General features: G+C 42.8%; 1 protein-coding gene across 1 annotated transcript in view; it reads right to left on the bottom strand.

Annotated features, from left to right (window-relative positions):
- kcnb1 (potassium voltage-gated channel, Shab-related subfamily, member 1) overlaps positions 1 to 13,752 on the bottom strand; it is a 64,032-nt gene that overhangs the window by 24,685 nt on the left and 25,595 nt on the right. The window contains exon 2 of the mRNA XM_085777212.1: positions 10,941 to 11,594. Coding sequence (XP_085633338.1) covers positions 10,941 to 11,516 — 576 coding nt within the window. The 5' untranslated portion in view covers positions 11,517 to 11,594. The remainder of the gene's footprint in view (positions 1 to 10,940; positions 11,595 to 13,752) is intronic.

Below are 13,752 nucleotides of genomic sequence, written 5' to 3'. Positions count from 1 at the left end.
GATGCTGACAAATCGGCGGACAAATTCACAAGTGTCTGCACAGCACTGAACTTCAACAGGTTTAATACACTGAGAATGGGAATGAATGAGAAGAAAATCACGTCCGTGGATCTGCGAGAAGAAGCTGATTGTCAACAAACTTGTTTAGTTGAACGTGTTCTAACACAGTTTATATTTGACTATTTATTTTATTGTATTATTTTCCTTTGCAGTCTTAGAGCAATCGCCTCAGGTGGAGACCCAAACAGAGTTAACAGTGGAGTGACTGCTTGGACTTCAATTTTGTCAGAAACCCATTAATTATGGGCTACTAGATGTTTAAAGGGATAGTTCACCCAAAATTCAAATGTCACTCACTATCTACTCACCCTCATGTCGACTAAGAGCTGTGAGAATTTTCAGAGTCCTCCGTCCCTTCTCTGAGTTACGGGGGGGCTCTGCGCAGCAGTATTTGTCCATATAATGGTTGTCAATGGATACCAACTTTCTTCGTCCAAAAAGACACACCAAAAAACACCCAAATACCTCCATACTGCTCGTCTGTAATGTCCCTCTTGTATTGAAGCCCCGACATGAGAAATTGTTCCGAAAAAAATTAAAGCAGATATCAGTGGAATGTTTTTGTTAATATAAGTCCTAAATAGTCCTATTTTCCGTCAGCAATCACTTACATGAAGTATTTCAGCCTAAACACGAGTCTCTCCGTCACTCTGCTCTGCTGTAACCCGAGGAGAAAATTTTCCTTGTGGGATACAAGTGTTATCCAATGAGGGGAGAGAACGGCATGAAGGGCTGTGTGTGCAGCCAAGGGATGCGCGTGAATGTGGTGACGTAGCACGAGGACCAATTGATGCCTGACAAGGGCGGGGGCTGCTAACTCATGGTGCGTTCAAGGAAACTCGTACTTTGTGTTTTTCCTTCCTGTGAAGTCATACCAGTTCGATCTGGTACGAGTTCACGGGTCGGAAGTTACGAGTGGCCGTTATAGGGAACTTTCACAGACAACAGGACGGTAAAAACACGAGCTACGGGTTACCTGGAACGCTACCAAGTCGTAGTTGTGACTTGAAGCTGTAACTTACGGTTTCAAAAGCCTGCCTTGAACACAGCATTAGCCGAAACGGCCGTGCCGCTGTTATCTGCTTTAAATAAGTCTATATCTTGTTTGTAGCGGAAGCTCCCAGTGTCTCAGTTCACTGCTCTTCCTGTGTCAGTGCAAATCCCTCGTGATTTGAACTGACCCGCGGAACAATTTCTCATGTCGGGGCTTCAATACAAGAGGGACATTACAGACGAGCAGTATGGAGGTATTTGGATGTTTTTTGGTGTGTCTTTTTGGACGAAGAAAGTTGGTATCCATTGACAACCATTATATGGACAAATACTGCTACGTGGACCCCCCCGTAACTCAGAGAAGGAACGGAGGACTCTGAAAATTCTCACAGCTCTTAGTCGACATGAGGGTGAGTAGATAATGAGTGAAATTTGAATTTTGGGTGAACTATCCCTTTAAAGACTACAACTGTTTGCAAACATGTTCACCGTATGGATTCATGGTAACAGTTTGATCTTGTGTTTGTTGCTCCCAGGTATAGCTGATAAAAATAGATTAAACTTCACTAGATGAAGATCCAACAGAATCTAACAAATATATTCTACTTCTTCTCCCACCATGTTGATTCAGTCCACACCATATGTGAGGAGGGACATCCTCTGGAGGCCTGATCAGGTCTTTATTTTTTTATTTTGGTACTCCAAACTGTTTGGCTGTGATATCTAAATGCGGATGCAGGATAAGGAAGGGAGCCATCTCTCAGCATTATAAGATCATGATCATAATTGCTCAGCAGCTACACAAATCCTGATCCTCAGTGTGCTACCAGCCATCTGGTCAAAAGTTAGCTCCCTTTTTGGCTCAAAACTTTATTGGACACATACATCAGACCTAAGTCCAAAAAATGTGGTCTTGTCAGTCTGCCCTCAGTTATTTTGCTGTCACAGTTCTTTATTAATCCATTTAGACAAAAGTAGCATTCAGCCTAATGGACAGTATGTTACACCTTTAATAAAAAACATGATTCACTTTTCAAGTCTGTATCTCCTGAGGGTATTAGTCTGTTTGATAAAGGCTATGCCCTTAGCTCCTAATCTAAGGCTTAGGAACTACATGATGCAAATATAGTGTGTGTGTGTGTGTGTGTGTGTGTGTGTGTGTGTGTGTGTGTGTGTGTGTGTGTGTGTGTGTGTGTGTGTTTGCTTGTGCTCTCTTGCTAGTGAATACAGGTCATAGGTCATACCTGTTAATCAATTCTCTCAGCCCTTCCTTGTCCATAAATCTATTCATCAAGCACACTATAGCTGAGATAGAAGTATGGGCTGAATAAGGTTTGAGTTATTGAATTTACTTCAACTTTAACCTTTAGAGGTTGCACTGGAGTTTTTATAGCTGCATTTGAATCTGACTTGAGGGCACGTTAGCAGAGACACGGTCACTCAGAGGCACTGCAGTTGACGAGCAGACAGTGTGACAAGCAGAGAGAGCAACCAGCATGAAAGCGACCGCCGAGGCACTCAGTCGCCGAGCAGCACTCATATCTCTGCACCACACAGAACGCAGACGACACGGACAAACAACCTGAGAAAGCCTGATACGTTATTTCCACCCCTTAATCCTCTATCAAGCAAGGAATTCTGTGACTTATCACACGGTCACTCTGCGGCTTCCTGTCAGAGTTCCTACAATAAGGGATACTTGATACTCTCTGGGCTGTGTTCGAAATCACCCCCTATCACGGATGTAGTGCACTATATAGTGTGTTCGCCATTTTGTAGTGTTGTTCGAATTCTCCGCGATTAATTTCATCCACTATGTAGTGGATGACAAAACACCCACAATGCACCGCGAAATTGAGTGAACAAGCGATGTACACTACTTTCTACTCCCGTATCCCACAATGCAATGCGGTCGTGTTTTGCCAGAGAAGAAGAGGAAGCTAATTAGCATGTTAGCTACGATTTATTTAGGCAATTTACCAAAACAACTCCTCAGACATATTTGTCTTCGCTCCATTTGCCTCGCCCGAGGAGCAGGAGTTGGGCAGCAGCATCCGAACATTAACAGGCAGCATTAAATCAATCTAATTAAGAAACTGTAGTAGAATATGTAGTAAATACGATCTGACGAGCTAAGCTAATAGCCACAGAGCCGCTAACGGCTCACGGTCGGGACACACAACAGTAGTTTACCAAACCAAACTTCCGATATTTCAACAGTTTATTGTCCGAGTAACACAACCACACAGAATCACATCCTAAAATGTTCCCGCAAGTGTCTGGTTTTTATTATTTTATGTTTTATGTGTCCGGTTTGTTTCATACATCCATGGCTTGTTTACATGATTCTCGGCGCGTCTGCTTCCGTCACAGCAACACCTGGCGCATCAGCTGACGCAACCACGTCCAGAAAATTACCGTCTAGTGTCCGAATTCTCCTCCCGTCATTCCCTACATCGTGTACATGATGTAGTCCACTATATGATATACATGATGTAGTGGATAGGGAGTGAGTGAGTGAGTGGATGATTTCGAACACAGCCCTGGTGTGTTACAGCTCTCTTTCTCTGTAACACGTTAAGACTGAACAACATATACGACCAAGTAGCAGCAGCCAACCTCAGCCGGCGTTTCCCAAGCACCATCTCCACCAACGTAAATGTTAGATGATAACAACAAATTTGACAAAGGTGTTCAATTATTCAGCAGTGTGCTCTGCAACTGTTCTCAGGCCTTTGTTTAGAGACGAGAAATATACTTTACTCTCAGGATATGAGTGTGCAGCAGTGTTTGTGTTTTTGTCTTGCATAATCATGACCTTGTTTACACACATGATATATTTTTTGTGGTAGATTGTGTATATGTCATACACTATCATTCCATTTACAAAATATATTAGCATTTAGATTTTGCTTTTGGTTTCCACTTGGGTTCTGTAACAGAAACATCAAGGGGCTCAATGGAAACACTGTATATCGTGCAAATGAGTGTGTACTACTATTTAGTATTGTGACAACAAATGCACCGCAACCGCAATCAAGCATCACTCGGTCTTGGAACATAACCAAGCTGTGACCATTCCACAACCTTAACCACACGTTTGTTCTTGTTACCATGACGACAAAGATCCAGCCAGCTCCTATGTGTTGCATCTGGGGGGTGTGGGCATGTGTGATCTACAGTATGAGTTGGACTTGAAAATACCATTCATTGCATTCTCAGTAATGTTTTGACTGACGGCACATGATTTATCATCAGCAAGTTTTAAAAGGTTTTAGTAATGTCATTAAGACACATAATACATAGCCTAACTGCATCACCTCTGTCAACAACAATATGAAGACAAACCCTTTTTTTTGGGGGGGGGGGCACAAACTTACTTACAGCAAAAGGAACTTATTCTGACAACAGAGAAGGCTGTAAACCAAATCTGGTTTGAAACAGAACAAGGTACCCGTCTATTATAAAACCTGTCTCAAAGCTATTTCAAACAACTCAGGCCTGGACTTTATAATGATACCAAGGCCAGACACTCTAATTTTCTAACCTTCCAGAGATTAAAAGAAAGTTGATGAAGACAGCCTTTCCTTGAAGCCCCCGCTGCTTTTGCCCCCCCCGAAGCCTAGATGCACAAATGCATCAAAAGAATAATGTGATACAAACTTTTATTTACAAAAATAAACAGTTGATACAAGGTGGAGCCCTGCCATGGGTGTGTTATTACAGTGAGGAGCTCCATATACATTCTGAATTAATCATCTGTTTCTTTTTATTCGATTTTGTTCTGTCTTACGTTGTTTTATTTCTCCTTCTGTCCATTTTCCTTTTTTGTGTCATAATTGTCATCATGTCCCTATAAGCAGGTAGGTTGAAGGTTTTTGTTCCCATTGTCTTTGTTTATACATGATTCTGATTGTCCAATTGGGTGTGTTATTGGGATTTTAAAATTCAATATGCAGAAATATAATTTCGATAAGCTCATAAAGCTCTGTGGACCCCCTGAAATCTCTGACGCCCCCGGACCCCAGGTTGGGAACCAATGCTCTATAGGATGTGGACAAATTTGTGATCTACAGACATAGGGGCCATTTCAAGATACTGGTCTTTCAGGGAAGATTCAGTCTGGAAAAACAAACTCTGAAACATTGAGCCCCATCTGAGAAACAGCGTTCAAGTCCTGTTCTCATATTACTTCCTATCACCGTCCATTTGGCTGGCTGTGACTTCCCAGCTGTCAGAAAGTGATGGATCCCAGTCTGGGAGTTTCACGCCTTGGATCCTGCTGCAGACTGATATATGAGTGGGACTATAGCCAAACCGTGTTTATATGTCATCTTAAGTGTGACATGAGAGGAGCATTATTGGAATTTGTTGCCTGCCATGTGAAGCACAATACCCACTGACAGAGAATGAAGTGGTCATAATCCATTTTTGATGCATGGAGGACAAAAATGACAACAACACTCATGTTTGGCTTTAGTTTCCAAGCCAAACCAATGTTGATAGTAATTTTCCATTTATCCATTGAGCATCAAGCAGAATCTTAAAAATGGTTATGAAAACTATCTACAGTAAGGTCAGGTCAGGTACTGGTGCATTTGAGTCCTTCAGTGATGGAGTGGCAAAGGTTTTGACCAGTGCCATGGAGATTATGTAACATGACTCTTTTAATTCCAAATGAATTGTAAATATTACATGAGTAGCCTCATAATTACTACAATTTTATTCTAATAGTGGTTTTGATTAATGACAGAAACCAGTCAAATCTAACACGATGAGGCACCAAAGCTACTGCAGGTGAAAATCCTTTATTGTCGGCAATCTGACAGTTCGGAGCTGCTTTGCCAGCGGTCAGACACAATCCTATTTTATGGTGACTAAAATCTGATTTGAGACTGTGAGACAGACAATGCTGTGGCTTACAAAGAATGTAAACAGAGAGAGAGAGAGAGAGGGGGGGGGGGGATACAGAGAGAGAGAGGGAAGCTTCAAATTGGGCCTGAAGTCTCCTGGAGAATAATTAATGTGACATTTCCCTGACATTTAGTCGGAGGTATAGCAGAGGAGCCCGAAGAAGAGAAGGAAGGAAGCTGAGATATGAGCCAGTGAGGGGACAGAGAGACAGGAAGAACGACAGGGCAGAGAGAACACAGGCAGCAACGACGACTCCCTCCCTGAGCATCTTGACAAATATCGCAGCTTCTACTCGCTTGCTTTGCACGGACTTTAAAAAAGCAGGAACAAAGAGAGAGAGAGGGAGGGAAAAGGGAGCAACACAAACAAACCTACTAATGCTCAGTACCCGCTCCTTAAATGATGATGAAATTGTACTTTTGTTGCTTGGTTACCATTTGTTTAGTGCCTCTCTCCGCCATTCACCATCTGTTTATGGGCCGTTTCACATACATTTCCATCTCTGACCCCAGGATGGGAGAGCACAGCTGATTAGCTAACACGAGGACGCTCTGTGGTCAGAGATGGACCACTTGACAAGCCCACAGTTTGTTCCAGTCTATTAAAAAATGACTGAGACAACACACCCTGCTTTTAGTAGTTTGGTCTGTGGTTTCACATTGCCCTTTTAAGCTAATTAGGAGCTGATCAACTCTGCTGCGTGCTAACTGTGTTGAGGTTGCTCTTTTTCCCAGCTCACTATTTTTTCCTATGGACCCATACTGATGCTAAAGGAAGATATGATGCACACAGACAGGGGCACAGCCAGAAATTTTGGGGCTCATGAAAAAATGAAAAATAAATTGCCCCCCCCCCCCCTGCGAAGCTGTTGTCACACCACCTCTAGGGCTAACTTACCCATTAAAAGCTTTACATTTAATACATAAAAGTTTTTCACATGTAAATTTGGTGAAGAACATAAAAGGAAAAGACAACATGTGCTTCACATAGAAAAAGCACACATACGCACACATACATTAGTATTGACTGAGGTTATATCATTGTAATGGCAAGAATGGCTGGAGTGTATGAAACTTATCTGAACTCAACTTGAGTAAAAACAAAGAGATCAGTAATTGTATTACTATATTTGAATAATATTCTAATAATTTTATGTTCATTTTGACCTTTATTGGAGCCCCCTGTCAGTCAGGGGCCCTTGGAATACGGCGCCGCTGGATGGACGCTGTTTTTGATGGTAATCATTGCGCACACTCATCGATGAGTGGCTATTGAGAGCTATAGATTTGAAAGGGAACAATATGTATAAGCACTCTGCTGTGTAATTATTCAAAGTGAGGAGCCCCCATCTTGGTTAAGCACTTTGAAACTGTCCTCCAGTGGTATTTTGATAAATTGCCGATATCAGGGCGCGATAATGGATACAGCAACGTACGGTCGACTCGGAGTGGTCATCTCCTTTTTGTAGGCTACAGCACTTTCATTGCTCTAACACAATAAACATTGATTTTAAATCCCTTTGATTCCTATGAAGAAGACATTTCACTGACAGACTCGCAGCACTCAGTCTGTTTGTGGAGCAGCGCTGACAGTTCTCACAAATCTCCACCATAACAGCATCAGTCAGCACAAACAGCTAATAGTTTCATTTCTATTTCCCAGCCCCCCCACCCCACCTGATTTGCTGCAGGCCAAAAAAAAATTTTTTTTTAAAAGGCATGGTGCTGCTTTTTAAAAGGAAGCGTTGCAAAAAAGACAGCTTCCTCTTTGATCCCTCCGATTCAAACCAAGACGAGAGTGATCAAAGGGCCGCTTGTGTTTAACACAGCTGTGGTCTCCCAGGTTGCAGTTGCAGGTGTGGCTCTCTGAAAGGCCTGCTGAGGGCCAACGCCAGCTTTGTGCGCTGTTAAAAGGTGAGCACGGCCGACAGAAGTCAACAAATGGGGACCTCAGATAAGGAAATAACAGTGCAGCGGAGTGAGGACCTCAACGTCTAATTATGACCAGGGGCATTCCACACTGGCTGTTCCAAACAAAAAGCTCATTCAGCCAAACGGTGCATAACATTAACACACAACCAACCCTTCTTTTTACTGAATCCTTCTCTAATAGCTTGAACAGTATGATCGATTTATATCTCTCTCTCTCTCCTCCTACTTGTTCATTAACGTATGTACACTAATGACATGTCACAGCCTTCCTCTATTGATCAAAACCCTCTCAATTTATCCAAATGATTCAAACAGTCCTAAATAAGTTCTGACTTTTTCTCCATATGCATTCAAATGTAAGTCAATATCTCAACCTCCTGCAGAATATGCAATTCAATTGCCGCTGCGTGGTGCAGGGCGAGGTTGTCACAAAGCATCAACTGACAGAATTCAGGAAATATTTCACAGAGATCACTTCAAGAATCAAAAACGTATTTCATGTTGCAGCCAAGAGGTATTGCAGTGATACAATGGTGCGTGAGCTGTCTGAGAACGTGTAGGCTGCACATAACTTCAAAAGGAAGCTAATGATAATAATCTGATAGAAGGCTGATAATAATGGAGCAACAATGAACCTGAGTTATGTTTCTGAGATGGGGGATTGCGACGTATGCACATAGCTGTTTTCATTTTCACTCTACCACACTGTTTAGGCCTATCTGTTCAGATTTGTTCTGCTTCTTGAGCAACCATGAGCAGACAGGAGCTCTTACATTCCTCACTAGTAAATCACGTTCGTTTCATTTCCATCTCTTACAGACATTACATTGTTTTCCAAACCGCGGAACAATCAAAACATAGGTTGTAAAAGAAAACCACAAGCTGTCTTGTTTGACACTTTTTGTGTGGTGGTGAAAGTCTTTAAAAAGTGTGACTAATTATCACTGGTGCAAAACATGTTTTCCTCTTTGACTAACCATCTACATTCAACTGCAGATTCTAAACCAGACAATTTTACACAGTCATCTTTGAGCCTTTAGGCTAAATAACCTGATAAATAAAAGGACAACATCTCGTTCTATAATTTGAAGAAACGGTGCTGTATCTCAATTGGAATACTTCCATAGCCTACTACTTACACTAATTGTTTTGAGTACTTCTACTAATGCAGTGTACCGTAAGTGGATGATGCACGCATAACAGTCAAAAAGTTGAGTGTGGAATGATGGACACTTCCCACCCTCAGTGATCGCCGTCTTGGCTACGTAGCGGAATATAATATATTTAAATCAACATACCAGTAGGCCAATGTTTTTTCCGCCACGAAGAGGAGTCTGCTGACGTGGCGGCAGCGGCGTAATATCCACCTTGAAACGGGTGGTCCACACAAGCAAATAAAAAGTGCGAGCAAGGCAGTCATGTTGCTAATTGAAATTACAAACAAAACAAGGCAGTAGCTAGGTGTGTTGACGGGCGACGTTAGCAGTCCAAAAAAGAAGAAGACGTTGGCAAACGTTGCAACCGCTCGTCCCAGTAAGGGCACAACGACAGTAGCCTATTCGATTTGAGACAACACTAACCGTCGAAATTCGCACTCTACAGAAGTAAGTACAGGGCGTACATATAGTAGTATAGTAGTATACATGACAGTGTATGGAAGTATTCGAATTGAGATCAAGGGGGCAGTTATCGGTCTGAGAAGTGAAGCTCACTTCCGCGTTCAAAAAACTGCAATCCCCTCTGCTTCCTCTGGGGGCTGTTGTCAGAAAGCAGCATTCTCCATAGACCCCCATGTTAAAGCAGAAGTAAGCGATCCGGTCGTTTTGGCTAATGCTGCGGTCCAGGTAGGCTTTTGAAACCGTAAATTACAGCTTCAAGTCACAACTTACGACTTTGTAGCGTTTCAGGCAACCCACTTGTGTTTTTCCGACCTGTTTTACCTGTGAAAGTCACTATAACGGCCACTCGTAACTTCCGACCCGTGAACTCGTACCAGATTGAACTGGTATGACTTCACAGGTCGGAAAAACACGAGTTACGAGTTTCCTTGAACGCACCATAACAGTCCTCGTCCCTACGTCACCACATTCACGGCGTCCCTTGGCTGCACACACAGCCCTGCATGCCGTTCTCTCTCCTCATTGGATAAAAACTGTAGGATACGATAAATGTTTTCTCCTCGGCTCAGAGCAGAGCAGAGTGACTGACAGACCCATGTTTCGGTCCAAACACTCTATGTAAGTGATTGCTGTCGGAAGATATAACTATTTAAACACAAATATATCACTTACTTCTGCTTTAAAATCGCCGACTTTACATCCTCAATAAACATGATCAAAGCCTGGTGTCAGAACGTTTTTTGGTCTCAATCGATAGTTTCTACCCCCGCACACACTCTGAGGGGGGTGAATTTTTTTTTAACTCTACCGTTTTACTGTTATTAGGTTAAAACTCTGGCCAATTAGGGCGCGGAAACGTTGAGTGACAGGTTCGGAGCGGTCCGGAGACAGGCTGCTTCGAGGCCAGTGGGCTGGTTCTCGGCCGGCCAATCTAACATGGCGCTGTTCAGGCCACCATATTTGAGTCAGAAAAATGACTCCCCAAAACCAATGGGTGACGTCACGGACGCTACATCCATTCTTTTTACAGTCTATGATTGAGACACAACTCCGGTCTTTGGGCTAAATGCTAAAGTCCACATGCTACCATGCTGACTGTACGTTGCACTTCCTCACACTCACTCAAGTGAGGGTGTTAACATGCTAATGAGGAAGTTTAATGTTTACCATACAAACCATCTTAGCTCAGCGTGTTAGCATAGCATCGTTTGGTCGTTAGCAAGTAAGTAGCCTATAGCTGATACAATTTTGGCCTGAGGGTGGGAAATGCTGAGACATACAGTTTTTCCTAAGTGGGCCAATAAGCTTTAGCTACTGTACCATGTCCATGTTTGTGTACAGGCTGTTTGGTTGTTGCCACACCCAACCAACCAACCAACCAACCTACACTAATCTCTTTCACCGAGCTTCCAATGACATTTACCTTTGCCGCAACAGACGAGCTGGGCTTTTCCAAGAGGTCCCAAAGTTTCTTCCGTTTTTCGGCGCAGCACGTGTTGTCAAATTCTTCTCCCTCTCTGTCTTTTAAATTATCTGCCTCTCTTTTGAGCTCCTCGTTCATTTGCTCCTTTTTCTGGTGGTACCTGGCCTGGCAACACGACTCCAGGTAGATCTCGTCGATGCCCCAGTAGTCGAGTTCTTGGCTGAACGACAGGGCGCACATTTCTTCCATCATGTGCAGCTTGCCCGTGCGGTAGAAGTTCAGAATCGAGGTGAACGCCCCCGGATGTCGGTCAAAAAAGTACTCATTCTCCTCAAGGTTGTAGTCGTCACACACTTCCATCAGAGTTTCGTGGGTGTTGCAATCTCTTAACTTTCCTAAACGTGTTCGTGGTAGCCTATCTAACGTTCGCCATAGGACTTCATGCGGGAGGCCCCCAACATTCAGCCTGACCCTGCGGAAACATGACTTGCTGCGGATGATGTCCACTGGCTCAGGTGGCAGTGAGGACGTCGAGCGGGAGCCAGCTTTATTTAACTCTGCCAAGGATTTCTCCATGATGACTTGTGTTGAAGGAGCAGGCAAACATCCAGGGCTATGGGCTACAGGTGGCCCTCTTTTCTGTCATTATTGTGCCTAAAAGAATCAACAACAAACAGAAAATGACATAATTAGGCCAAAATCTCAGGGGTCATGCAGCAGTCATCAGATCCTGAGCTGATATGGTGATAATACTACAGCTTATGACCCCACTAAAGCCCCAAGATACATCTGTTGAGTCACAACATGGTTTAAGAAAGAAAAAATGTCAGGTTTTTTTGTCTTTTTTTGTTTTTATCAATCCAAACCAATCCAGAAAGCCCAAATCCTTCAAGAACTGCATGTTGTGTGAACAATCATTGCTACAACCCCCAATCGACTGATATCCACAGGTATGTTCTGATCCTGGTCCTTCCTGGTTTCTCATGTTATTGATTGACTAGATGATAGAATTCTAAATAAAAGATCCTGATGACCAGGTATGAAAATCAATGGTTAAAATGAGGCCATTGCAATAAAATGGTGCAACAAGCCTCACAGCAATATTGCAATAGTACTGTATAAGCATAGGCTACTCTCATTTATTAGGGCCGCGGGCAATCGCACCGGGCACTGGTCCCAACAGCTATGAAATAGCTGCAGGGACCAGTGCCCGGGCACTACTGTTATTGTGTGGATTTTTTCTTATTAGGGCCACGGGCAATCGCACCGGGCACTGGTCCCAACAGCTATGAAATAAGCCGGGCACTACTGTTATTGTGTGGATTTTTTCTTCCATAATATTATTATTATTTTTCATCTTCCGGACGATTTTTGATTCGCTACTAGTCCTGCAACTCGCTACTAGTCCTGCAACTCGAAGAGTTGCAGGACTAGATCTGTGTTTTGATCAGATCTGTGTTGATCTGTGTTTTGATCAGATCTGTGTTTTGATCTGTGTTTTGATCAGTCACTAGATCTGTGTTTTGTTCTGATAGGAGTTACCGTTTTGTCATGCGAAGCCTAAATGTGAGACCGGTGCAGAGGCAGAAAATGGCTCTTTTTCTCCACGTTTCTGTCTGTCTCAGCCTGCGGGGGGCCCCTATCGCCGTGGTAACCTCTTTGATCCTCAGGCCAGAGCTCGTTAACTTCATAAACAATCCACCTGGCGCTCGTTTAAATGTTTATAAACACAGACACAGCTAAATCAAACTGACACAGGATGCAGCTCATAGTCACACACACACACAGACTCTAGAGCCAGCTTCATGTGATTACAGTTACACACACACACACACACACACACACACACACACACCTACACACCTACACACACACACACACACACACAGTTAACCTAATGTGGTTACAGCTCCTCCATATCAGTGCTTATAGAAAGATGATCATGTGTCTGTCTGATCAGCTCTGTCTTGACCTTAAGATCGTGGGTTTGATTCCCATGTTGACAGAGATGGCACAACCCGCAGTAGCCCCGTGGCCCATTCAAAATTTCCCGAGAGGAAATTTTCTAGTTATTAGTGTGAATGCTGGAAGCATTCACACTATTGTTATTCGGTTCGGCCATTTTCTGCCTTTCTTCGGCATTTAACTAGTCCTTCATACTTTGTGCTATTTCAACAATTCTCACATCAAAATGTTCAGCCTTTTCGGGACAGGTGTGCTATTACTTTTCTCTTTTCAACTATTCATACTTTTTGCAATATTCAACTATTTCTGATTTTTTTTTCCCCATAGAGAATGCATTGGAACAGTCTTGAAACTCTTCAAATCTTCTTACTTCTTTCAGCCTTTAAAGCGTCCACATACTTTCAGCTAGAGACTTCATTCAAATTCTGAGCTGTAGACAAACTTCTAATGTATTCATCCTGTATTTACAAATTTTTCATAGCTTGTACCGTTTTTGAGATAAATCCTTTAAAAGCACATGAGGATTTCTGACAAATTTCACACTTTTCAATGAGTGTGTATGGGGTTGGGTCAGAGTGAGTGACATCATCGTTAGAGTGAGAGGGATCGAAAAAACATTCAGGATTTTTTCTGGATAAACTGTCAGCACGGCCACAAATTAAACTCTAGACAAATTATTTTCTCCAGTTTTGTAGCCACACTTGTCTTCTGGCTAAAATTCTGGTCAAAAATGCAAAGAGACTTAGATAATAATTTAAAATATTTTTTAAATGCAGCCAGGGAGCTCTCTGCACATCATCACATTACAATGGCAACATGCTTATGTCTGTGCTCTCTGTGGTGAAGT

The sequence above is a fragment of the Trachurus japonicus genome, chromosome 5 (assembly GCF_045865225.1).
Source record: "Trachurus japonicus isolate A0001 chromosome 5, Traja_1.0".
In the NCBI taxonomy this organism is placed as follows: domain Eukaryota; kingdom Metazoa; phylum Chordata; class Actinopteri; order Carangiformes; family Carangidae; genus Trachurus; species Trachurus japonicus.
The sequence above is the reverse complement of the archived record's forward strand: the minus strand, read 5'-3'. Positions and strand labels throughout refer to the sequence as shown.